Genomic DNA, 25,302 nt, shown 5'->3' on the forward strand with positions numbered 1-25,302 from the left:
TGCCTTGCTATGTTGTCTTAGGTCTCTCTTTATGTAGCGTTGTCTTTCTTGTTGTGATGTGTGTTTTGTCCTATATTTTTATTTTATATTTGTATTTTTAATCCCAGACTCCACCCCGTAGGAGTTCTTTTGCCTTTTGGTAGGCCTTCATTGTAAATAAGAATTTGTTCTTAACTGACTTGCCTAGTTAAATAAAGGTTAAATAAATACAAAAATACAACAATCGGGGAGGACCGGCTTGTGGTAGTTGTTGGAGAGGAATTGGTGGAATGGTATCAAACACATAACCATATGCCATTCCATTTGCTCCATTCCAGCCATTAAAATGAGCTGCCCTCCCCTCAGCAGCCTCCACTGGTTTACACATGCGAGGCGAAGGGGGAGGATCAGAAGAGAAGGGGGACAGGTGTGGAGTGTTTGTTAAAGTCAGGAGGGAGCTCTTGCTTGCCACACCTGTTGAGGTGCATTCTGTTACACAAACACACACAGATATTTTTGTGCACTAAAACTGTATGTAAATGGCCTGTGATTGCTCAAATCACATCAGCATTTGGTGTGTGTCTCTATGCTGCCACATGGGAAGGGGCAGGGTGACTGGGAGTGAGAGAAAGAACACAGCCTGTTCCAAAATAAGTGAAGAGAGAGAGGTTATGGGAGAGGGAGGGAGAAAGGAGGAAAGAGAGAGAGAGGAATTTAAGTCCCAGAGTTATTTTTAAACCTAGAACAGGAACTCTTCTGTTGACTTCCACACTGGTAGAAGAGTAGAGCAGAACGGAGGAGACGGAGAGGGCAGAAACACACACACCTTCATGCACCTACATGTGTACACGCCTCTACTGCTACACACTATCAGGTTTAGCTCCCTCCATGCATTTACATCCTTATGCAGGTACACTTTACTACACTACAGTATGTGTGCATGCACATATTCACACTCACTCTTAAACACATGCGCACATTAGTATTACACTCTACGTGTAAATATGCTTTCCTATGTATCAACAGTCTGTGTACACTTTCACTCTTCACACGAAACATAGACCAAGTAATCATTCATTTCAATCAAACAAAGCTCTTTTCAAATAGCTATGCATTTGAAGTCAAACAATCTCCTAATTGATGCTAATTTAAGATGTATAGAGGGGAAATAAAGAGCAGACAGAGGTCTAAATTAGAGAGCTTGCGTCTGGACAGAGAGAGAAAGGCTCTGAGTCTGTATGCAGCACAGATGACAGAGCAGAAACAGTGAAAATTAAGAGACTGAGAACAAGTGGACTTGGAGTTTGGTTTCTGTTTCACTTTAATTTAAATAAGTACAAGGCCATTTACTGTACTTTCCCTGTTGGGAACAATTTAAGCTAACAACAGCCATTTTACTGTGCCATGTACTATATGTGTCACCAGGCCATTATGAGTAAAGGACATTGGGGTTTTGCGAGGACGAGGCTTGGACAAAACCCAGATAGCACCCTGTGAACAAAGAGCATACACTTTCTCATTCATTATTCCTTTGTTTAGGGTTGACATAAAATCTCAGCCTCATCAATGGTTGTTCTGGGCCCACTGTCCTGTCTGTCCTGTGGAGTGAATGGGCAAGGAGGAGAAGGAATGAGAGGAAACAAGCTCGACCAGTTAGCAGTCCAAAAAAGAGGTTGCTGCTACATGTGATACAGGGCCTTATAACATCTACATCAATGGTTACCATTAGCCTAGCGCTCGGGTCAGCTTGGTGACAAACGAGGTCAGGAGTGGCACGCACTGTGGGCTCAAGGAATGTAATAAGGTCAAAGGGCATCAGAAACTGAGTCACCTGTGCCTGTTGATCAGTCGTAGTGAAGCTTACTGACTCTGCCCACCCCCCTGCCACCCAGCCTTGGTCACACCCTCTCTTTTGGCCAACTACCCCCCCCCACCTCACCTCTAAGATGTCACAGAAAGCATCCTTGTTCTCGACCTCGCCCCCTGTCTGCTGGGACCCCTTAAAAATCCCAGATATCCCTGCAATTTCCGGTGCAATGTTTGTTTGGCACCTAATGGGAGGGGCGCGGGTGGAAAAAAAGAGCCTGACTCGCAAACATTTTGGGCTGCGTTTGAGGATAAACACATAAACGGCAGGCTGTGCGAGGCGGGCAGTGAGGAGGACTGAGACGCCGGTGTTCTGGCCCTGACATGCAGCTCCCACCACAGGCTGCACACAGAGCACAGCACTGTTCAGGCCCTAACCGACACCTCAAAAACAACATGGGCCTCCTCTCTGATCAGAGGAGGGGGCTCTCTGCGGGGGATATCTGGACACGGTCTATAGACGGACAAGGCAGAGCACACCATTACTGAAACGCTGAGGTTGGTTCACTTGTTGATGTTAATCCTGAGAAACAACAATGCCCTGTATCTTTCAAACTATACATGCTAAATTTAATGCAATTGAAATGTGACAGGGCAGCATATCCTTAGAGACTATTTACACGTAGAGAAACTACTATGTGATTATTTGTAAAGGATGTACAGTATAAATGGCAAGAGCAACATACATTATACCTGGATAAGACTTGTTAATGATGTGTAGGCGTAATGCGCTATATGCAAATACATTATATAAGCTTACATAAGCTAAGTGTCAGTCAGAATATGCCGAAGTTACAAGACAGAAAACCGCATAAACACAAATGGGCCTCTTGAGTTGAGACCCCTTTCCTTTTCTGGACAATATCACTTCCTCCTGAAGGGCAAAGGGTGGAGGAGGGGTACAGGCAAGGGGTGGAAGGGGGCGTGTGGGGAGGTGCATGGCGAGGGTGGTGGGGAGTTTTTGGGAAGCAGCAGGGGTACATGGAGTAGGGAGCCAGACTGACAGATAGGCGGGAGGAAGTGGGGGCGTCTGTCTCTCCTGTGGTTGGCTGCTGGATGTGAATACCCCTCTCTGTGTCCAGCCATCCTCTCTCTGAACCCACTTGGCTGCTGTTTACTTCTGTTGGGGGAAATGGCCTCCTCCTCTCTATCTCTAATCCCCAGACTTTGTAACCACTGGCACAGTCCACCATCTCCCTCTGTCTCTGGGGTGAAGGACGGGACATATCTGTCATTGGCTTGGTCCTCTCCTTTCCAGTCCAGCCTCCTCCTCTTCACCTTCTGCTTCTCTTTCACTCCTCCCTCTCCAGTCCCAAGATCATCTCTCATTTTAAGAGGAGACACTGCTCTGCCCCATCTTGCTCTGCCTTTGATATGGGTCCTTAGGGGTGGGGAAAGCTGAGAAAAAGGCTGTCCGCCCTGCTGTCTGCTTTCAGCACTGACTATGAATGAGAGTGTATCTGTGAGAGGTCCTGTTGGTGGTTCTAATACAGTGAGCCCATGTGCACTCATGAGTCTCTTGGGCTGTGTTTGTGTCTCTGAGTCTGTGTTTATGTGAACGTCCTTCTCTGACACTACGTCATTGGGAGTCAGTTGATGTGGGAGTGTGTTGATGTGGGTGCCTGACAGTAAATCTTGGAGGGTGTGTGTTCCTGAAACCTTGCCGGCGTGTGTATTCGCAGGCAGCACCACTCTGGATCTGCGGAATATGGAGCGGAGACGTCGGTGGGGTGGTAGGCTGGCCGACAGCCCCGATGGTCCGATGCTCCGGAACAAAGGTGGGGGGCGGAGGGTGATAGAGGGTCTCATCTCTTCACCCATCCTCTGGAGCATTACATCTGCTCCTCTCTCCTCCTCCCCCTCTTTGAGGTGCCTCCAGAAGTCATCAGATCTGTCCCCACGTTCAGACTGCCAGTGTCGGGACGGCTGGGACATTCTACCTTGTTACAGGTGGCAGTAGATGAAAGACTGTGTTTAATGGTATTGGATGGGGTAAAACATGTCACTTGGTAAGATGACCACCTCTGGTTGATATGGTCTGTGAAGACCTCTTGTTAGACTTTTCCTAAATGTAGACAGTGGATACAAATGTACAGAATTAACACAGAGCACAGGAGGTTGGTGGCACCTTAATTGAGGAGGACGGGCTCATGGTAATGGTTGGGGGGGAATTAGTGGAATGGTTTGAAATACATCAAACACATGGTTTCCATTTGCTCCGTTCCAGCCATTATTATGAGCCATTCCTCCCCTCAGCAGCCTCCACTGACACAGAGTTATTCAGAGTTAAGTCATCAAAGCTATGGTACTGCACGACATCCAGAGAAAACAGTCACTGTCCATGAAATCACAGAGACATAATATAGCAGTGATGAAACAGAGGCTGGTGGGAGGGGCTATAGGAGGACAGGCTCGTTGTAATGGCTGGAATGGAATAAATGGGACGGTATCAAACATATGGAAACCACAGGTTTGACTCCGTTCTATTAATTCCATTCCAGCCATTACAATGAGCCTGTCCTCCGATAGCTCCTCCCACCAGCCTGCACTGCTGTGAAAAGACAGAATAATAAACACAGAGAGGAAAGGACAGTCAAAGAGAAAACATTGAGTGCAGTGCAATGATTATATGTACAATAGCTAAGTCATGGTAAGAAGTACTACAGGTCTACAAAGAATAAGTGAAAGCCACTCACAGGGTCAGGTGTATTCTCTCTGCCTTCTCAGTTCTCAACTTCAGGAATGAGCTGGCTTTGATTGAATATCCATTCATTGTTAATGCAGCAGTCTGGTCCTCCTGTCCACATCATCGTCATCATCAGCAGCAGCAGCAATGCCTTGCCCCCATTTCTGAATCCATTGTCTGCTGTCTACTCTCTCCACTCTCCTTATCTAGTCTCAGTCTCCTCTACACCTCACACACCCACATCTCTCTACCTTTCATCCGGTGACCATCTGACATGAAAGGTGGTCGAGACATCAATTTAGTCTCCCCATCAATTATGAATGAATGGCAATATGAAGAGAAAGGGCCAGCATGCTACCCATATTGATAATTTCGCTTAGGTGAATTTATAGACGCCTGAGCTCAATGCAGTGAACTTTGTAGGCAGATAGCCTATAGCGGTTTAGAGCGTTGGGGCAGTAACCGAAAGGTCGCTGGTTTGAATCCCCGAGCCGGCAAGGTGAAAAAAAATCTACCGTTCTGTCCTTGAGCAAGGCAGTTAACCCCCAACAACTGCTCCCAGGGCACTGATGACGTAGACGTCGACTAAGGCAGCCGCCAGTACCTCTGTGATTCAGAGGCGTTAAATGCGGAATGCATTCCGTTGTGCAACTGACTAGGTATGCCCATTCTCTTTCAATCTTCAAGATAGAAAGCAGCTCCTTACGGTAATTTTGTATGGGTATCCGCAATATTTTGCGGTGTATGATTAATTGACAAAGGTAGACAATAAGGTAGATAATATCTCCTTCTGTGTCAGATTCCGTGTGGTGGGGTCTCCACGATTTGCAAATCCACCTCACCTCTATCTCGAGAACTCCTATCTTGAGGTCTACCCATTGTTTTGCCAGAGAACCTTTCATAACCCTTCAAATGCACTGGCGCCACTGTAGTTCTGAATTTTAACTTGTGGCGGCGCTGCTCGCTCAAATTTAAACACGAGACCCACAAATAACCTGTGCGTCCTCTTATCTGAACTGTAAACGGAAGTACTTCATACAGGACGACAGTGGTACAGAACGGTAAGTGTTTTGTGTTATTTGTCTGTGTCACTACAATTATATTCTGGGTGACATCTGCACGTAATGGCAGTAGTTTGGCTCCGGTTTGTGGATGTGGGCGTTTTATAATGAGAGGACACAGGCGCGTGGAAAGAGAGAAGGAAGACGGGCAAAGTCACACGGAGGTTATTCGAAGAAAAATCTAAGCCCATTTCGTAAATACTCACACAGTGGTTGCGAAACACGACGCCGTTCTATTGGATGGTCAAGCCACTAGAATTATAACTCACACTCTTTGTGGTGGTTTATTGCCGTATCAGCAGTTGTCCGTGAAGTTAGCTAACGTTAGCTAGCTAGGGAATCTGTTTGCATTAATATGAACATCAGGGAACTATATTCATAGCCACTTAGCCAGCCATCTCTCACACACCTACATGTTACTGTATGGTGGTAAACAAGAATGTCTTGCATAGGTGTCCTTCCTCCCCCTGATGTCACTGTCCAACCATAGTAGCGCTGCCTGAGTAGTGGCCCTGTTTTGATTATGGTGCCATGAAATTACATTTATTTATCAGTCTTCTGTTCTCTTCCCCCATTTATGTCTCCTTTCAGATGGCTCACCGGCTGCTAGTCCGTAGAATTTGGACCCTCTCAGTAAAAGACCTTCGCTGTCTCCCGGCCTCCACCTCCTCCTTTTCTACCTCCCTGTGTTCCTCCACTACCCCTCTATCCTTCCTTTCCCCCAAACACACTCTGCCCCGCTCCCTGCCCCACACTTCCCGCAGAGAGGTCTCCTTCAATGTGCAGGACCATGAGGACTTCACAGAGAGAGTCATCAACAGTGAGCTGCCTGTGCTTATTGACTTCCATGCCCAGTGAGTAGCTAATAGATTAATTCATGAATGTTTCATGGACCCCCAGAGGGGATATTAGGTTCCACTTACAGCATTTACAAACTACCCTCTAATCAGAAAGCAAAGCCCCTAAGAGACAATACATGGAGAAGCATCTATGTCTGCCTGTTGAAATTAGACTACCGAGATGACAGCAGGAAACAACTTTTATAGCAGGTATCAAATGATGGTTTACAACCATGCTTGTAAACCTGACCATAGCTTTTTCAACAATGCACCCAACACATGAATCTATTTATCAATTATATTGATTTTGACATATGCTCAACAGCTTTCCTATTGTAAGACTAGAGCATAACAGTGAAAGTTGTGACCTAGTGCATATCATGTGTGATGATGACACCTACCTATACGGTGTGTCTGGCTGCATGACTTGACATCTGATGGTGTTGATCATTTGAGGTTACACAACAAGAGGCAATGCCAGGACAGCCACATTGGGTTCATGCTCTTCTACAACATGTCAAACTTTTTGCTCCTCCCATGGACTTGATGAATGAAGGTCACTGTTTAGTAAGAAACTCCCCACACCTGGTTGTCTAGGTCTTAATTGAAAGGAGAAACCAAAACCCAGCACGCACTAGGCCTTCCATGGAATGAGTTTGACACCCCTGCTCTAGAAAATTACACAGCCTGAATATATACATACACACACACAGTGGCTTGCAAAAGTATTCATCCCTCTTGGCATTTTTCCTATTTTGTTGCCTTACAACCTGGAATTGAAATAGATGTTGGGGGTTTGTATCATTTGATTTACACAACATGCCTACCACTTCGAAGATGCAAAATATTTTTTTGTGAAATAAGACAAAAAAGACAGAACTTGAGCGTGCATAGCTATTCACCCCCCCAAAAGTCAATACTTCGTAGAGCCACCTTTTGCAGCAATTACAACTGCAAGTCTCTTGGGGTATGTCACTATAAGCTTGGCACATCTAGCCCGCTGGGATTTTTGCTCATTCTTCAAGGCAAAACTGCTCCGGCTCCTTCAAGTTGGATGGGTGCTGCTGGTGTACAGCAATCTTTAAGTCATACCACAGATTCTCCATTGGATTGAGGTCTGGGCTTTAACTTGGCCATTCCAAGACATTTAAATGTTTTCCCTTAAACCACAAGTGTTGCTTTAGCATTATGCTTAGGGTCATTGTCCTGCTGGAAGGTGAACCTCCACCCGTCTCAAATCTCTGGAAGACAAACAGGTTTCCCTCAAGAATTTCCCTGTATTTAGCGCCATCTATCATTCCTTCAATTCTGACCAGTTCCTCAGTCCCTGCAGACGGAACAACATACCCACAGGATGATGCTGCCACCACGTGTCACTGTGGGGATGATGTTCTCGGGGTGATGAGGTGTTGGGTTTGTGCCAGACATAGTGTTTTCCTTGGTGGCCAAAAAGCTACATTTTGATCTCATCTAACCAGAGTACCTTCCATAGATGTTTGGGGAGTCTCCCACATGCTTTATGGTGAACACAATGTGTTTGCTTATTTTTTTTCTTAAGCAATGGCTTTTCTCTGGCCACTCTTCTGTAAAGCCCAGCTCTGTGGAGTGGATGGCTTAAAGTGGTCCTATGGACAGACTCCAATCTCTGCTGTGGAGCTTTGCAGCTCCTTCAGGGTTATCTTAGGCCTCTTTGTTGCCTCTTGTTAATGCCCTCCTTGCCTGGTCTCTGAGTTTTGATGGGCGGCCCTCTTGGCAGGTTTGTTGTGGTGCCATATTCTTTCCATTTTTTAATAATGGATTTAATGGTGCTCTGTGGGAAGTGTCTGATATTTTTTTTCACCCAACCCTGATCTGTACTTCTCAACAACTTTGTCCCTGACCTGTTTGGAGAGCTCCTTGGTCTTCATGGTGCCACTTGCTTGGTGGTGTTGCAGACTCTGGTGCCTTTCAGAACAGGTGTATATATACTGAAATCATGTGATAGATCATGTGACACTTAGATTGCACACAGGTGGACTTTATTTAACTAATTATATGACTTCTGAAGGTAATTGGTTGCACCAGATCTTAATTAGTGGCTTCATAGCAAAGGGGCTGAATACATACAGTTGAAGTCAGAAGTTTACATACACTTAGGTTGGAGTCATTCAAACTCGTTTTTCAACCACTCCACAAATTTCTTGTTAAGAAACTATAGTTTTGGCAAGTCTGTTAGCACATCTACTTTGTGCATGACACAAGTAATTTTTCCAACAATTGTTTACAGACAGATTATTTCACTTATAATTCACTGTATCACAATTCCAGTAGGTCAGAAGTTTACATATACTAAGTTGACTGTGCCTTTAAACCGCTTGGAAAATTCCAGAAAATTATGTAATGGCTTTAGAAGCTTCTGATAAGCTAATTGACATCATTTGGGTCAATTGGAGGTGTACCTGTGGATGTATTTCAAGGCCTACCTTCAAATGCAGTGCCTCTTTGCTTGACATCTTTGGAAAATCAAAAGAAATCAGCCAAGACCTCGGAAAAACAATTCTAGACCTCCACAAGTCTGCTTCATCCTTGGAAGCAATTTCCAAATGCCTGAAGGTACCACGTTCATATGTACAAACAATAGTACGCAAGTATAAATACCATGGGACCACGCAGCTGTCATACCGCTCAGGAAGGAGACGCATTCTGTCTCCTAGAGATGAACGTACTTTGGTGTAAAAAATCCTAATCAATCCCAGAACAGCAAAGGATCTTGTGAAGATGCTGGAGGATACAGGTACAAAAGTATCTATATCCACAGTAAAACAAGTCCTATATCAACATAACCTGAAAAGCCTCTCAGCAAGGAAGAAGCCACTGCTCCAAAACCGCCATAAAAAAGCCAGACTACTGTTTGCAATTGAACATGGGGGTGAAGATCGTACTTTTTGGAGAAATGTCCTCTGGTCTGATGAAACAGAAGCAGAACTGTGGCCGGAATGACCATCATTATGTTTGGAGGAAAGGGGGAGGCTTGCAAGCCGAAGAACACCATCCCAACCGTGAAGCACGGGGGTGGCAGCATCATGTTGTGGGGGTGCTTTGCTGCAGGAGGGACTTGTGCACTTCACAAAATACATGGCATCATGATGAGGGAAAATTATGTGGATATATTGAAGCAACATCTCAAGACATTAGTCAGGAAGTTAAAGCTTGGTCACAAATAGGTCTTCCAAATGGACAATGACCTCAAGCATCCAAAGTTGTGGCAAAATGGCTTAAGGACAACAACATCAAGGTATTGGAGTGGCCATCACAAAGCCCTGACCTCAATCCTATAGAAAATTTGTGGGCAGAACTGAAAAAGTGTGTGCGAACGAGGAGGCCGACAAACCTGACTCAGGTACAACAGCTCTGTCAGGAGGAATGGGACAAAATTCACCCAAATTATTGTGGGAGGCTTGTGGAAGGCTACCCAAAACGTTTGACCCAAGTTAAACAATTTAAAGGCAATGCTAATTGGAATGTGATGAAAGAAATAAATAAAAGCTGAAATAAATAATTCTCTCCTATAATTTTCACATTCTTAAAATAAAGTGGTGATCCTAACTGACCTTAAATGTATTTGGCTAAGGTGTATGTAAACTTCCGACTTCAACTGTATGCACGCACCACCTTTTCAGTTTTTTTCTTTTTTAGAATTTTTTGAAACAAGTCATTTTTAAAATTAACTTCACAAATTTGGACTATTTTGTATGTCCATTACATTAAATCCAAATAAAAATCTATTTAAATGACAGTTTTCAATGCAACAAAATACAGAAAATGCCAAGGGGGTGTATACTTTTGCAAGGCACTGTATATACAGTACACATGACCTTGATATGCATGGTGGTCAGTGATGACCTGGTCTGTTTTTGCCAACTTGTTGACATTGTCTTGCTATGCATTGTCTTGCTATTTAATGTTATTGTCAGGTTCTATTCTGTACTCACAGATATACACTGCTCAAAAAAATCAAGGGAACACTTAAACCACACAATGTAACTCCAAGTCAATCACACTTCTGTGCAATCAAACTGTCCACTTAGGAAGCAACACTGATTGACAATAAATTTCACATGCTGTTGTGCAAATGGAATAGACAACAGGTGGAAATTATAGGCAATTAGCAAGACACTCCTAAAAAAGGAGTGGTTCTGCAGGTGGTGACCGCAGACAGCTTCTCAGTTCCTATGCTTCCTGGCTGATGTTTTGGTCACTTTTGAATGCTGGCGGTGCTTTCACTCTAGTGGTAGCATGAGACGGAGTCTACAACCCACACAAGTGGCTCAGGTAGTGCAGCTCATCCAGGATGGCACATCAATGTGAGCTGTGGCAAGAAGGTTTGCTGTGTCTGTCAGCGTAGTGTCCAGAGCATGGAGGCGATACCAGGAAACAGGCCAGTGCATCAGGAGTCGTGGAGGAGGCCGTAGGAGGGCAACAACCCAGCAGCAGGACCGCTACCTCCGCCTTTGTGCAATGAGGAGCAGGAGGAGCACTGCCAGCAGGAGGAGCACTGCCTGCAAAATGACCTCCAGCAGGCCACAAATGTGCATGTGTCTGCTCAAACGGTCAGAAACAGACTCCATGAGGGTGGTATGAGGGCCCGACGTCCACAGGTGGGGGTTGTGCTTACAGCCCAACACCGTGCAGGACGTTTGGCTTTTGCCAGAGAACACCAAGATTGGCAAATTCGCCACTGGCGCCCTGTGCTCTTCACAGATGAAGGCAGATTCACACTGAGCACATGTGACAGACGTGACAGAGTCTGGAGATGCCGTGGAGAACGTTCTGCTGCCTGCAACATCCTCCAGCATGACTGGTTTGGCGGTAGGTCAGTCATGGTGTGGGTTGGCATTTCTTTGGGGGGCCGCACAGCCCTCCATGTGCTCGCCAGAGGTAGCCTGACTGCCATTAGGTACCAAGATGAGATCCTCAGACCCCTTGTGAAACCATATGCTGGTGCGGTTGGCCCTGGGTTCCTCCTAATGCAAGACAATGCTAGACCTCATGTGGCTGGAGTGTGTCAGCAGTTCCTGCAAGAGGAAGGCATTGATGCTATGGACTGGCCCGCCCGTTCCCCAGACTTGAATCCAATTGAGCACATCTGGGACATCATGCCTCGCTCCATCCACCAACGCCACGTTGCACCACAGACTGCCCAGGAGTTGGCGGATGCTTTAGTCCAGGTCTGGGAGGAGATCCCTCAGGAGACCATCCGCCACCTCATCAGGAGCATGCCCAGGTGTTGTAGGGCGGTCATACAGGCACGTGGAGGCCACACACACTACTGAGCCTCATTTTGACTTGTTTTAAGGACATTACATCAAAGTTGGATCAGCCTGTAGTGTGATTTTCCACTTTAATTTTGAGTGTGACTCCAAATCCAGACCTGCAAGGGTTGCTAAATTTGATTTCCATTGATCATTTTTGTGTGATTTTGTTGTCAGCACATTCAACTATGTAAAGAAAAAAGTATTTAATATGAATATTTCATTAATTCAGATCTAGGATGTGTTATTTTAGTGTTCCCTTTATTTTTTTGAGCAGTGTATATATTTTGTCGACTTTTGATTGAAATTTCAAGAATACTTTCAGTATTATTAGTTCTATCCAGACATCCCATGTTTGTTCTTTTTAAAGGTGGTGTGGTCCCTGCAAGATACTGGGGCCAAGATTAGAGAAAGCTGTTGCCAAACAGAAAGGCAAAGTTGCCATGGCAAAGGTCGACATAGACGATCACACAGACTTGGCCATTGAATATGGGGTAAGTGGAAGCTGTTGACATTATTGATTGATATTGCAAATGTTAGTTAGAAAATGTGATCTTCTTTCCTCCCTTCCTTGAAGTAACTCCTGATCTAAAATGGTGTGAAAAAAGGGACTCCACTACATAGTTTACAGCAACCCAGTCATATCAGATCAGGGATTACTAGAAGGAAGGATGAATTTTGTTCTGGAACAGTGCCTTTGACTGATGTCATTGTGGTTACTGACCTCTACTTCTCTCTACAGGTATCGGCGGTCCCCACGGTAATCGCCATGCGAGGAGGCGACGTCATCGACCAGTTTGTGGGAATCAAAGATGATGAGGCGCTGGACTCGTTTGTCAGCAAGCTCGTTGGACAATGAACATGTCAATCACATCCCTGTGATCCAACCCCTTATGACCCCATTGTTGTCTGAGCCTGGCCTGGTCCTCAGCGCTACATGACCATGTTGAACCTGTTAAAACAACTAACAACCCACCCACCACCTGACCACAACCCTACCTGACCACAAGCCCCACCTGACAAACAGGCACATGCTCACACCCATCCCTAAACTCTCTGCTTTGTATTATTCTGTCCGTCTATTGTCTAGTGATGGGTGTGTGCTTGTGTGGACTTCAATTCCCCTCTTTATACTCATATTGCTTCCATCTTGCAGCGGTTTCCTCCCTCCATCAACCTGTAATGTAATGGCCCCACCCTGTAATGTAATGGCCCCACCCTGTGGAAACTGGTAGAGCAGCCTGAGCCAGTGTGTACCAGTTTACTACAATAGATTGTTTAGGGTGGGCGACTACACTGCTGTACTTTACTGCATTGTACCGGGACAAGTCGTTTAGTATTAAGTGGGGAGGGACGTTAACAGGAAAGGTGATATTGGTGAATGAGCTGTGATGTCTCTCTTTGCAGTTCCTGCTTTAGTCCACTCGAGGGCGGCCTTCCCCTAGCATTGTAGGCTGCAAGGTCATTTTACACCATTTTGCCTAATGTGAGAGTGGAATGTGTCTATGGATGTATCTATGAGTTTCTCAGTCTGTATCGGTCTGTCTCTTGGTTTTGACTGAGAAATTTGAGAAGTGGGAAACACAAATATGGTTATATGGGTTTGATTTAGATTTTATTTCAATAAACTATGTAATATGACCAAGAGAATAAATAAAGGATATTAAAGGTTTTCTATATTTGGAGTGTGAATTGGTTTGTGGTCTGCTATTACATGCGGTAAAGGACTAAGAATCATGAGGAAGTGTTTTCATAGTAATATTGGACTTTAGACCTATATATGACTTCTTTAGCTGTAAAATAATATTCTTTATAACTTCATTTTATTTTTGGGGGTATGCCAACTATGAAGTTTACATCTAATCATTTGTGGTAATATTTCAGTCATGTGATTCCTTTGTTAACTATGTGGGCAGTCTAGTTAGGGGACTGGTGATGGAATGTTGACTAAGGATGATGGTGTGATGTTTGTTTGCCTGGGAGGCAGGGATGTTTTCTGTTACACAGATTAATTTACATATTTCTTTGTAGTAGAATGGGTGTGATGTTCTCACCATTACTGACAAACTTCTGTATGGACCTAATGAGCTGGAATAGTCTTCTGTCTATAGCTACCTTGCCACATTCTTTTCCTTCTCATTTATTATTATTTTTTTAAACTAGGCAAGTCAGAACAAATTCTTATTTACAATGACGGCCTATTTATCCCTCAATCAGTTTCTCCTCTTTTCCATGTCATGTCTCTCCACCCTCCTGTATTTTCAGATTTATCCTTTAATTCAGTTTCTATTTAATCAGTCTATCGCTCTCTCTTTGATTCTCTATCTTTACTTGTTTCACCCCCCTCTCATCAGTGTAACAGTGTGGAAGCCGCCTGAAGCACCCCCCCCCTCCCCCATGACCACAGCTTCACACCTGTCCTCTCCCCTACACCCTAACTCACCAAGCTGTCTAGGTAGGCACCTGGGCTCTGACTCCCCATCTCCAGTTTTCATTCCGTCTCACATGACGACACACTGGGTCATTCCCACACTGCGTGCCTCACGATCATAGCGTGTTATTACAGAATCACCGCTGACATCGTCATGGCACAGGCTTCCAAGCTACTTATTTGCTACCCTTAAACAGAGTACATTTTACAGGTTCCGTCTGTAGTTTTAATAACCTTGGATTAGATCATTGTTACACAAATACTGGCCCCCAAGAAATTTACTGAGTGTTGAGCTGTTCAGTTCCCGGATATAAACATCCAGGGATTTTCTAAGAGGAATTCCATAAGTATTACATAAGCAGGTACGGTTGGAGTAGCTTATGGTCTCGATCTTTAATCCAGACTGCTGTTGTACTCAATGAAAGACATTTCTGTTTGGACTCTATCACATAGTTGAAATGGCTGGAATAGTAGTTCAGCAGTACCTTAGATCATTAACAATTTTGAACCAGTCCTCCCTCTCCCTTCATGTTCTCTCTTTTCCCCCTCCCTTTCTATCTATGTGTTCAGTGTCTGGACCACTGTGCTGATGATCGGTATAGACTTATACAGGCGTACTTGTTGATTCCTCTTCTTTAAAGAACCAGTGCAGTCAACATTATTTCCTGATAGTGGCTAGTTGAAAATACAATCTACACAGGTCCTTCTTCTAATTAGCAGGTTTGCAATAGGTGCGAGTTTCTGACATGGTTATGCAGTAAATTAGTTAATAGACTAATAACAGAGAGTTCTAATGAAAATCTATTACAGTAAGGTACTTAATTGTTACCCTGAAATGAATTGCTATTGATATAAAACGGCTGCATTGGGCCTTTAACTACTCTTTGTCTGACTTGTGCTGCGTTTGTAACCAAGTGGGAAGTGAGAATTTACCACACATGTCTGGGAAAAATCCACTTTAACACCCCTTCAACTGGTAATCACTAGTGGGAAACTTGTCTATTATCCTGAGCTCCCACATGCTGACTTCTGACAACAACTACTATATTGTATAGTAGTTGTATATTGTATAGTGTAGTATATTATATAGTATTTATGCTGCAGTAGTTAATGTGTCGGGGGGCTAGGGTCAGTTTGTTATATCTGGAGTACCTCTCCTGTCCTATTCAGTGTCCTGTGTGAATCTAAGTGTGCGTTCTCTAATTCTCTCTTTCTCTCTCTCTCGGAGGAGGACCTGAGCCCTAGGACCATGCCCCAGGACTACCTGACATGATGACTCCTTGCTGTCCCCAGTCCACCTGGCCGTGCTGCTGCTCCAGTTTCAACTGTTCTGCCTTATTATTATTCGACCATGCTGGTCATTTATGAACATTTGAACATCTTGGCCATGTTCTGTTATAATCTCCACCCGGCATAGCCAGAAGAGGACTGGGCACCCCACATATGCTCTCTCTAATTCTCTCTTTCTTTCTCTCTCTCGGAGGACCTGAGCCCTAGGACCATGCCCCAGGACTACCTGACATGATGACTCCTTGCTGTCCCCAGTCCACCAGACCGTGCTGCTGCTCCAGTTTCAACTGTTCTGCCTTATTATTATACGACCATGCTGGTCATTTATGAACATTTGAACATCTTGGCCATGTTCTGTTATAATCTCCACCCAGCACAGCCAGAAGAGGACTGGCCACCCCACATAGCCTGGTTCCTCTCTAGGTTTCTTCCTAGGTTTTGGCCTTTCTACGGAGTTTTTCCTAGCCACCGTGCTTCTACACCTGCATTGCTTGCTGTTTGGGGTTTTAGGCTGGGTTTCTGTACAGCACTTTGCGATATCAGCTGATGTACGAAGGGCTATATAAATAAATTTGATTTGATTTGATTTGAACTACTAAAGAAATGACCTCGTTAACAGCATTTTTGGCAGATAAATGCAATAACAAAACATTTCTAAAAAGCAATCTATTAATAGGGTTTTTGAACACTATCATTTCTTTACAAGCATTATAGCTGTACTTTTAGTTTATGGTTCATGCAGCTTGTTGGTCATTAGCCAATCAGTGTTTGTCAACAAGTTCAAAGCACATGAATGCATCCAACTTGTATTTACGACTTCACAACTGGTAAATTCCCACCTCCCACTTGTTTATGAATGCGACATTAGTCATAGGAATGAGGTGAAGAGATGACGGAATGCTGGAAAGGTTCATGAGTAGTGTAACCCTACACCTCTTCAGCCAAAAACAATAGACCACACCTCCATCCTCGCTCCCGCTGTCTCTCTCTCTCTCTCAACCACTCTGTTACCATATAAGGCAAAAAAGACTGGGGAAGCCAGTGAATGTTGAACAAATGGGCTGAGAAGGGAGAGTTGCAGAATTCCTCTGCCACCTCTCTCTGCTTTTCTCATACTCTAAAACTTGTAATGTTTGTTGTGTGATAATTTGACTGGCCCTGCCTGTGCCACATAGTCAAAATGCCTTTGGAATGTGTGTGTGGGTGATGCTGTAACAACAGCCATACCTGGCACAGCCCAAGAGTATTCTGTGTTTATAGTAAATACTTAACTCTATTTATATTTCAAGCACATATCACCCTCCAGCTTGTTGAATGTCCATTCTGTTCCAGACAAATGTAAATTTACCATACACAAAGCAGACACTGTTTCTCGCTCCCATCTTTTCCTCATCATGTACATTTATATTTAACCTTTATTTAACTAGGCAAGTCAGTTAAGAACATATTCTTATTTACAATGACGGCCTACCAGGGAACAGTGGGTTAACTGCCTTGTTCAGGGGCAGAACGACAGATTTTTACCTTGTCAGCTCGGGGATTTGATCTAGCAACTTTTCGGTTACTGGCCCAAAGCTCTAACCACTAGGCTACCAGCCACCCCAATGAGCAATGTTTACTTTTTATACATACAGTATACATGATCTGAACTTATATTTTGGATATGAGAGTTGATTACTGCTGACTGGGAAAGAGAATATGAAAGAAAAGGAGCCCCCCCCCCTTCCCTTTTCTCTACATTACAGAATTTTGTGAGTCAACATGGGTCTGTCTTATCACCCTTTCCTGTGTACTGATTACTGGGGGAGGGAAGATGCGAGGGATGCTGAAAAGGACAAATGAAGGAATAAATTGCCATGTGTTCAACTACTATAATTTCATGAGAGCATATTTGGCATGCTGGAGCTGTTTTTAATTACTTTGCGGTTGTGTTTGGACATTGCCCCTCAGGGATGCTCTATGCCATTTAAGGACACACAAAAATACTTTCACACAGCCATACTCTGTCATGTCAAGACAAGCTGGCTAAATTTAAGTGAGTTGCGTAAATAGTCTTGACAGGGGGTTTGACATTATTGGTGAATGGTGTAAAACAACAGCAAGGTGCTGGATGCTGACAATGTGTTTCTACAGATAGCCGTTAGGCTCATATTCAAGTGTGTTGTATGCTTAATATGTGTCACACTATGTTTAGATAAAGTTTTTATCTGGAATGAACAGGATACAGCACTCCAATCACTTACAGGTCTGACACACATGCAGGCTGGCCCACACACATTACTCTCACATATGAATCCACACACATGAATTCACAGAAGCTATTGGTGTGTAAAAGAGCTCAATGAACTCATACCAGCCTGTTCACATTGTGCGAGGCAATGGGTCCCTTTCTTTCAGAGCAGATGATGTGACTTTACAGACACACCCGGTTGGTATTACAACTGCAGGAGAAAGAGAGAAAGACTGTCATAGCAAGGGAGAAGGGACGGAGTGAGGTCAGGAGTGTGTCTCCATATTTGGTTATCTACTCTTAGTTATAGGCTGCTTGTCTTCTGTTTTAATCCCTTGTTGCTGCCGTCTGGGCCCAAATCACTTTGTTGTGTCCTGTCACTCCTGTTGTGACTATGATTGAGCAGAGTATGATGTACAACTCAGATTAGGTCTGGATGGGCGGCTGCACATATCTTTCCCAAATCCCTTCCTTTCTGTTCCCTCAGCATCTGGTACTGCTCAGAGGTGACCCTTGACCCCCGGGCTAAATTCTTTGTATTTCCCAACCAGGCCTGACTGAGCAATGTATTGATTTTTCCAACTACACGGCATGTTCGTCAGGGTTGTCGTGTGCTATATGTGATGCACAGTTGCTAAATATGCAGGAACGAACACAGACACATTCCACACCTGCTGACATATTGAACCGTATAATGTTGAACATTGAACATATTTCTCTACTTGTTAACAGACATTATACCTTTATTGGCTCATACTTTTAGTTATTTATAGGCTATAACTAGGGTCCTGAGTTTTTGTTGATCATATTGTGTGGTCTGGAAAAACTCCTTTCCCTAATAATCGTTATGTCATCCTATGGTTATGATAAAGCTGTTTACTCAGACTGACTCTGTTAAGTGCACATGAGATATAGGTTGTGTATGTCAATATGTTGATGTCACCTGTGTCGAGGATGTTTTTACCAATGTTGGTTGTGTTAACCCTTGTTTACCCAATGAGGTCACAACATCATCTGTTTCACATTCAGGTAATTTGGAACGCGTACAGAGCCGGCGTCACCCCTAGGAGAGAGGGAAGATGAGAACGAGTGAGGGCAGGAGTGCAAAGTATTAAATGACCTCATTCTTCCTCTTTCATCTTTATTCTATCCCTTTTCTCCTTGTTCCACCATACTCATTTTCACCTGGGCATTTCTTCAATGTATTTCCTTTGCCACGTTTCCTTTTTCCTTTGCAAAGGGTATTGTCTCCCTGCTGCTAGTGGCCTGTATACTGGTCCAATGCCTTTGTTCCGGCAGACTGTATCACCTTCTCCAGATCTCAGGGGAACACAATGGAATGACTAGGTAGACGTGGTACTGAACCACTCTCTATGTACTTACGCTCTCTACCCTCTTAGCATCCATCAGCTCATATCATCCCCTCTTTCTTTTTAATCCTTTCATAGTCTCATTCTTCACTTCTGCTTCTCTACCCCCAATTCCAGCCCTTCCCCCATCACTTAACCATGAAGTTGATATTGTTGTCTTATGTTTTCCAGTATTGTTATTTTAAGATTCCTTTCCAGGCAAACTTGTCCAGAGATCTGGATGTGCTGAGGATGTGCAGCCATACATACACACACCCACACACACACATACATACACACACAGAGCAGTGCTCTACTTGGGAGTGAATCTGGTTCTCTCCACTTTTTCAGCCTGCTGTCCATAGTACATCTCTTGGCTTCCAGTGGGGCTAAGCTTGCCCTTCTCACTACAGCCATAGTTTTAGCAATCTCAGCTACTGTATCTAGACTCCTCTCAGTAAGCAAAATTACAATGAAAATATGTATTTTCCAGATGTTGACATCACATTCATTTCAGGTGCTGAATGGAAGGTTAGAAGACATGTTTCAGATGTCAAAAATAAACATTTTGGACATGGACATCAGGTGCATCTTAGGTGTTGAATGAAAGTAAAACACGTGACTTTTCAAGTACATGTTTTCCAAAATGTGAAAACATGTAATTTACAGACATTGAAAATACTTATTTTTTTTATCATTGATTCTATGGCCAGATTTAAACTGCTATCGATTCTCAATTAAGTAAACAATTAAAAAAAAATCACACCTCTTAATGGGAAAGAAGAGCAAAGTGAAGATTGCAACTAAATATATATTTTTTGCTCTCATCTATCACATGCACTTATGTTAGCGTTTTCAAAAGCTTTAAAACTGACACCATGACATGCTGACCACACCGCTCACGTCACGTGCGCGAGCGTTGCAAAATAAATGTACACATACATGTTATTCAATCATTGCACCCACACTGCTCGCGGAGCGTCTGCGTAGCCAGGCACTAAAATAGAAATTGGTTCTATTTGTGACGCTCCACGTGCTGCAAGTCCGGCCTCTCCCATCTCCACATTGGTTTTTAGGAGCATACACCCATGTGCCATCTCCTCGTTGTTTTTTAGAAGCATATACCCACGTGGGTGATTGAAAGATTAACTGAGGTCCGCAGTCCAGTCAGTTGTAGTAATGCACTGTAAATTTGGTTGCCAACCGTCATATAAAGTCCAAAGAAGAAAAATAAGCCTGAAGGAAGGAGGAGAGATGATGAGATACAAATTCGGTTTACCGTTTCATCTGTGGATTAATTGTCGGAGTAGTGGATCTTGTGCATTTCAGGTAAAATAACAACCCAATGTTTATATCCCATGACAAATTAGCTAGCAACAGCAAGCTAGCTAGCTAAATTGCCATAAATGTTTAATCAAATCAAATTTTATTGGTCACATACACAAAGATGGCAGATGTTATTGCGAGTGTAGCAAAATGCTTATGATTTTAGATCCAACAGTGCAGCAGCATCTAACAGGTAATATCTAACAATTCCACAACAAAACCTGCAAGTCCTGATCGCCAGGTCGCAATTGTAAATGAGAATTTGTTCTCAACTTGCCTACCTGGTTAAATAAAGGTAAAATTAAAAATTTAAAAAATAATAAAATCGCTTCGGGTGTGGATGAACAAAGTCAACAGGCACGCAGTTTGTTCAACTACAATAATATTCTGTGTAAAGGTTACAGATTTTTTTTCTTGCTATGACTGTGATATGTTATTGTTTATCTACCTTAGTTGAATGCACTGACTTTAAGTCACTCTGGATAAGAGCGTCTGCTGAATGACTAAAATATAAATGTTGCAACACACTTGCAAAGCATGCTGGGTATTATTATAATAAGCCCCACCCCCAATCAAGTACAAATGTGGTCGGTGTGGATCAGTTCCAAATTTGAACGAATCACAGACGTCTAGGTTAAGTTTCACAGGTTTGAACATCACAGTACTGTATGGCAAAGTTTAGTACAGTAGAACACAGAAGAGTACAGTACAGTAAAGTACAATACAGTACTGTATGGTACAGGACAGTAGAGTTTTATTCAGTAGAGTACAGTACAGTAGAGTTTAATTCATTAGAGTAGAGAGCAGTAGAGTACAGTATAGTTTAATTCAGTAGAGTACAGTAGAGTTTAATTTAGTACAGTAGAGTATAGTACAGTAGCATAAACTACAATACAGTATAGTTTAATTCAGTAGAGTACAGTACTATACAGTATAGTTTAATTCAGTAGAGTTCAGTACAATACAGTAGAGTTTAATTCAGTAGAGTAGAGTACAGTATAGTTTAATTCAGTAGAGTACAGTACTGTTTCGTTCAGTAGGGTAGAGTACATTAGAGTAAAGAAGGGTAAAATACAATACACTATACTTTACTTGTCTTTACTGTATTGTGTACTGTATTATACTTTACACTGCTGTGCTCTACTGTACTGTGCTGTCCAAACTTGTGAAACATAGATGCCGATGATTGGTTCAGATTCGGTCAGGTACGGGACGGACCAAATCTGAACCAAGTATAGACAATCTGAACATCTATGTTTGGGCCAAATATAGGCCGGTCGGGACCGGACGTCCGTGGACGTTCAATGGAAGGCCGGCCAAGGTCAAATCTGAACCAAACATAGATGTCTATGTTTGTCCCAAATCAAGGCCTGTACGGACGTCTGTGGACGTTCAAATGAAGGCCGGCCTAGGTCAAATCTGAACCAAACATTGACGTCTATGTTTGGCCCAAATCAAGACCTGTACGGACGTCTGTGGACGTTGAAATCAAAGGACTATGAACCAAATATACACTGAGTGTATATGACACAGACTGACAAGGTGAATCTAGGTGAAAGCTATGATCCCTTATTGATGTCACTTGTCAAATCCACCTCAATCAGTGTAGACGAAGGGGAGTTGACAGGTTAAAGAATACTTTTTAAGCCTTGAGACAATTAAGACATGGATTGTGTGTGTGTGCCATTCAGAGGGTGAATGGGCAAGACAAAGTATTTAAGTGCCTTTGAACATGGTATGGTAGTAGGTGCCAGGTGCACCGGTTTGTGTTAAGTACTGCAACGCTGCTGTTTTTTTTAACGCTCAACAGTTTCCTGTATTTATCAAGAATGGTCCACCACCCAAAGGATGTCTAGCCAACTTGACACAACTGTGGGAAGCATTGGAGTCAACATGGGCCAGCATCCATGTGGAACCATTTTGACACCTTGTAGAGTCCATGCCCCAACGAATTGAGGCTGTTCTGAGGGGAACCTTGAAGTAGTTGTTCACTTTGCTCTGCGAGGGCCGCGGCTTTTGTGGAGCGATGGGTAACGATGCTTCGTGGGAGGCAGTTGTTGATGTTTGCAGAGGGTCCCTGGTTCGGGGCGAGGGACGGAAGCTATACTGTTATATTTGCACAGGTCAAGTTTCTGTCACTTGGATTGCTATTGACCAATTGAATGCAATTTTTTTTTAAATCTTAGGGTGGAAAATTATCTGAATTGTTGTTTGTCTATTTGGTGTGTATTTTTATATGCACATACACCTACATTTATTATGCCTCAGTGTGATTTTAGTTTCAGTATGTTTCTCCGGACAATAGTGTTTCTGTGTCCCTAAATATCGCTATTATTAGTGTGGTGATGGTAATACTATCACTAACTGAAAATGTTTTCTCAGTTAACTTGCCTGTCAAAATAAAGGTAAATGGATAAAGAGTAAAACAGTAGGCTACAGTTGTAGCCCAGTTTGTGTAGTGGTAGATTCCTTGACATGAACATTGGTAGGTTCTCTCTAAGCAGTGTTGGTGAGCTTCAAAGCAGACAGTCTAGCCCAGTCTAATGACACACGGGGATAACCTTTATGATGTAGCCCATCCTGAATGGACTGGTACTTATATGGTCATAAAAATCCTTACAGTGCACATACCTCCTTCATTAAACACCACCTTATCTGTGCCCCCCTTCTCCTCCCCTCAACTATTTCATGTTCAAGATTTTTTTTTGCCCATTGGCACTAGTTTCTCCACTTAGAAACGCCCCTTCAATAGCATTATTGGCCCAGACGGTAAGGATTATTATAACATTGGCTGGGAGAAGCTGGGATGGCGGAGACATAACATATAGGCCCCTCCTCCTCTGGACCGCACCCCGACTAACAACGCAAAGAGCAGATTTAACTAGCTAGTGGAAGAGAGGAGGAAAAAGAAAAAAAAGAGTGAGGGAGAGGGAAGAAGAGAACACTATAGTTTGATCCGAGTTCTTTGCGAAGCTGCTGTCGACTGAAAAGGAGTTTGTTTCGCGGCGACACGGAGACCGACTCAGCCACCGGTTGTAGCTAGCCAACCCCAAAAGACTCTGCATCTCAACAGCAGGTAATAACCCCGCTAGCTAGATATCTATTCTAGCTACATTCTCATTTCCTTCAGCCTTGGCTCTTCACATGCCTGTGTCTAGCGGTGAGCAAGTGTACCTAACCAGGAAGGACGGGAACTGCAACTTCATCACCTCACTGGGTGGGAACTCATAACCCAGATGTATGAATTGTTAACTTTTCAACATCCAACTGTATTAACTTTTGTTTACATAGTTGATTCAATTTCAGGTGGAAAGTAGTTTCATTTTAACAGGCACGGTGTCAAAGAAAGATGATATCAGCGACTGAAGAAGCAATGGCGAGAAAATGTTGCAAGTAACGTAAGCTAACTTGCTAACTACAGGAAGTGATTCGCATGAATGAGATGTAGAAAGGGAGGGAATGAAAAGTAACTCCAAATAATGGAACGCATCAACTATAAGCCCGGTCCTGTTTAGAACCCTTTTGACGTGTCTATTTCATCATTTCATCGCGGATTAACATGTTGTATAGTTTAGGGTTTCGCTGTGTGATCAGCCGCTGGGCAAGCAAACAAGTTTGTAGGCTAACGTACCCCGGGAGTGTTGTTGCGCACCATTACGTCACTCTATAATTGATTCGCTGTGTACGTCCACGCTTCCTGTTCGATTGATGCTTTAGGTCTACGTCATTGAATTTGTTTCATGTATTTCAGCCTACACTCCAATGAACTCATTATGCGTGAAATGACAATGTATCCAGTCGTGTACAGTATTACTTTACATTTTCTGAGTTATGATAAATTATCTTTCTTGGCTTAAGTAATTGAACTAAATTAGACTATTCACTTTACTCGGTAGGCTTAGTGAACCTTGTTACACGACCAGACATTATATATGCAATGGCACCAGTCTAAGTTCTTTGTCAGTAATTTGGGTTTGGTCAGTGTTTTGTGTTGTGAAATTATAGATTGATGCAGTACTTTGATTCTGATTATTTCGACCTCAGGGACTTTGCCTGGCTACCCAAACTCATTGCTCCGGCCAAACACTATGCCACGCCCACTGATATTAGTTTCTTCTCCACAGTGAGTCTGGATTAGAGTACCTCCCCATGCAGAGGCTAGCATTCTAGAAATCAGAGTCCCTAACAAGGGGATGTTCTGGATTTCAGGGCAAATGGAAAGCGTCTGTGATGCCACTTCCACTTTTGGATGTTAACAATGTGACTCCATCTTAACTCCTCCACATCTATCGGATTGGTTAAACATTACAGAAGAGAACCTTACCCCAAGTTGTCTTTTTTCTTCTCGTCAAGACCAGTATGTAGGGGATCTAGTTTCAGGAGTTTCTTTTACGCCTGCCAGTTTGGTTAGAATGGGTTTGTGTTCTAACAACCTTTCTGATTGGTCCCAGAAACCAAAGATTTGAACCAGAACAAGTCGGTAAAGCAGCATTTTGTAACTGTCATTGGCTTTGATAGTCTGATTGGTTTGAGATGATCCAATCACTGGTGACCTTAATTTTGACGTAACCACAAACAACTTCAACTTTGGCAGTCTCAAGCTGAATTGTAGCGAAATATAGAGCAGAGGAAAAATTCAGTGTGAGTCGTCAGGCAATCTGGGACTCACAAATTACGCATGGTTCTCCAGTGAGCTTGGGCAATTCTCCTGATATAGGAACATGGCTCAGTCTAGGCCTGTGCAAAAGTCTGTTCCCACTGCACTGAGTGAATGTCTGCCCTACAGATATAGCCACATTTGAATATCATGCCCATTAATTCAAACTTGTTATTTCAAGGGAAACACAGGCCTATGTCTTAGAACAGAGTTTCTGTCTTTTGAAGGTAGCAGTATGCAAAGTCAAGTTCATGACTTTCTTGCATACATCCTTGGTCTCTCTGGTGTCTTTCTATT

At 43.4% G+C, this 25,302-nt stretch overlaps 4 protein-coding genes across 9 annotated transcripts in view; 2 read left to right on the forward strand and 2 right to left on the reverse strand.

Annotated features, from left to right (window-relative positions):
• LOC112219368 (guanine nucleotide exchange factor VAV2) overlaps window positions 1-25,302 on the reverse strand; it is a 1,336,992-nt gene that overhangs the window by 665,867 nt on the left and 645,823 nt on the right. The gene's annotated exons all lie outside the window — the stretch shown is intronic.
• On the reverse strand, window positions 1,076-6,986 carry LOC112226305. The gene is made up of 3 exons (XM_024390706.2): window positions 6,833-6,986; window positions 4,542-4,642; window positions 1,076-3,910 (listed from the first exon to the last, which is right to left on the reverse strand). Exon 3 carries the CDS (start codon window positions 3,778-3,780, stop codon window positions 2,710-2,712), a length of 1,071 nt encoding a protein of 356 aa, XP_024246474.1. The 5' UTR covers window positions 3,781-3,910; window positions 4,542-4,642; window positions 6,833-6,986; the 3' UTR covers window positions 1,076-2,709.
• On the forward strand, window positions 5,631-13,394 carry LOC112226306 (thioredoxin, mitochondrial). Its single transcript, XM_024390708.2, has 4 exons — window positions 5,631-5,756; window positions 6,184-6,446; window positions 12,093-12,216; window positions 12,465-13,394. The coding sequence occupies exons 1-4, from the start codon at window positions 5,700-5,702 to the stop codon at window positions 12,579-12,581; spliced, it is 561 nt and encodes a 186-aa protein (XP_024246476.1). The 5' UTR covers window positions 5,631-5,699; the 3' UTR covers window positions 12,582-13,394.
• Window positions 23,186-25,302, forward strand: part of LOC112226307 (myosin-9-like) — a 32,445-nt gene continuing 30,328 nt past the window's right edge. For both annotated transcript variants that reach the window (XM_042302251.1, XM_042302252.1), the window contains exon 1: window positions 23,186-23,424. The gene's annotated coding sequence lies outside the window, so the exon portion shown is untranslated. The remainder of the gene's footprint in view (window positions 23,425-25,302) is intronic.

The sequence above is a fragment of the Oncorhynchus tshawytscha genome, linkage group LG20 (genome assembly GCF_018296145.1).
Source record: "Oncorhynchus tshawytscha isolate Ot180627B linkage group LG20, Otsh_v2.0, whole genome shotgun sequence".
In the NCBI taxonomy this organism is placed as follows: Eukaryota; Metazoa; Chordata; class Actinopteri; order Salmoniformes; family Salmonidae; genus Oncorhynchus; species Oncorhynchus tshawytscha.

Excerpts from the sequence above, each read along its gene's own strand:
- LOC112226305 (XM_024390706.2), bottom strand. The coding sequence starts at position 3,780 with ATGTCCCAGCCGTCCCGACACTGGCAGTCTGAACGTGGGGACAGATCT.
- LOC112226306 (XM_024390708.2), top strand. The coding sequence starts at position 5,700 with ATGAGAGGACACAGGCGCGTGGAAAGAGAGAAGGAAGACGGGCAAAGT. Across the intron at positions 5,757-6,183 it reads ACGGGCAAAGTCACACGGAG|ATGGCTCACCGGCTGCTAGT; the intron begins GTTATTCGAAGA and ends GTCTCCTTTCAG. Across the intron at positions 12,217-12,464 it reads ACTTGGCCATTGAATATGGG|GTATCGGCGGTCCCCACGGT; the intron begins GTAAGTGGAAGC and ends TTCTCTCTACAG.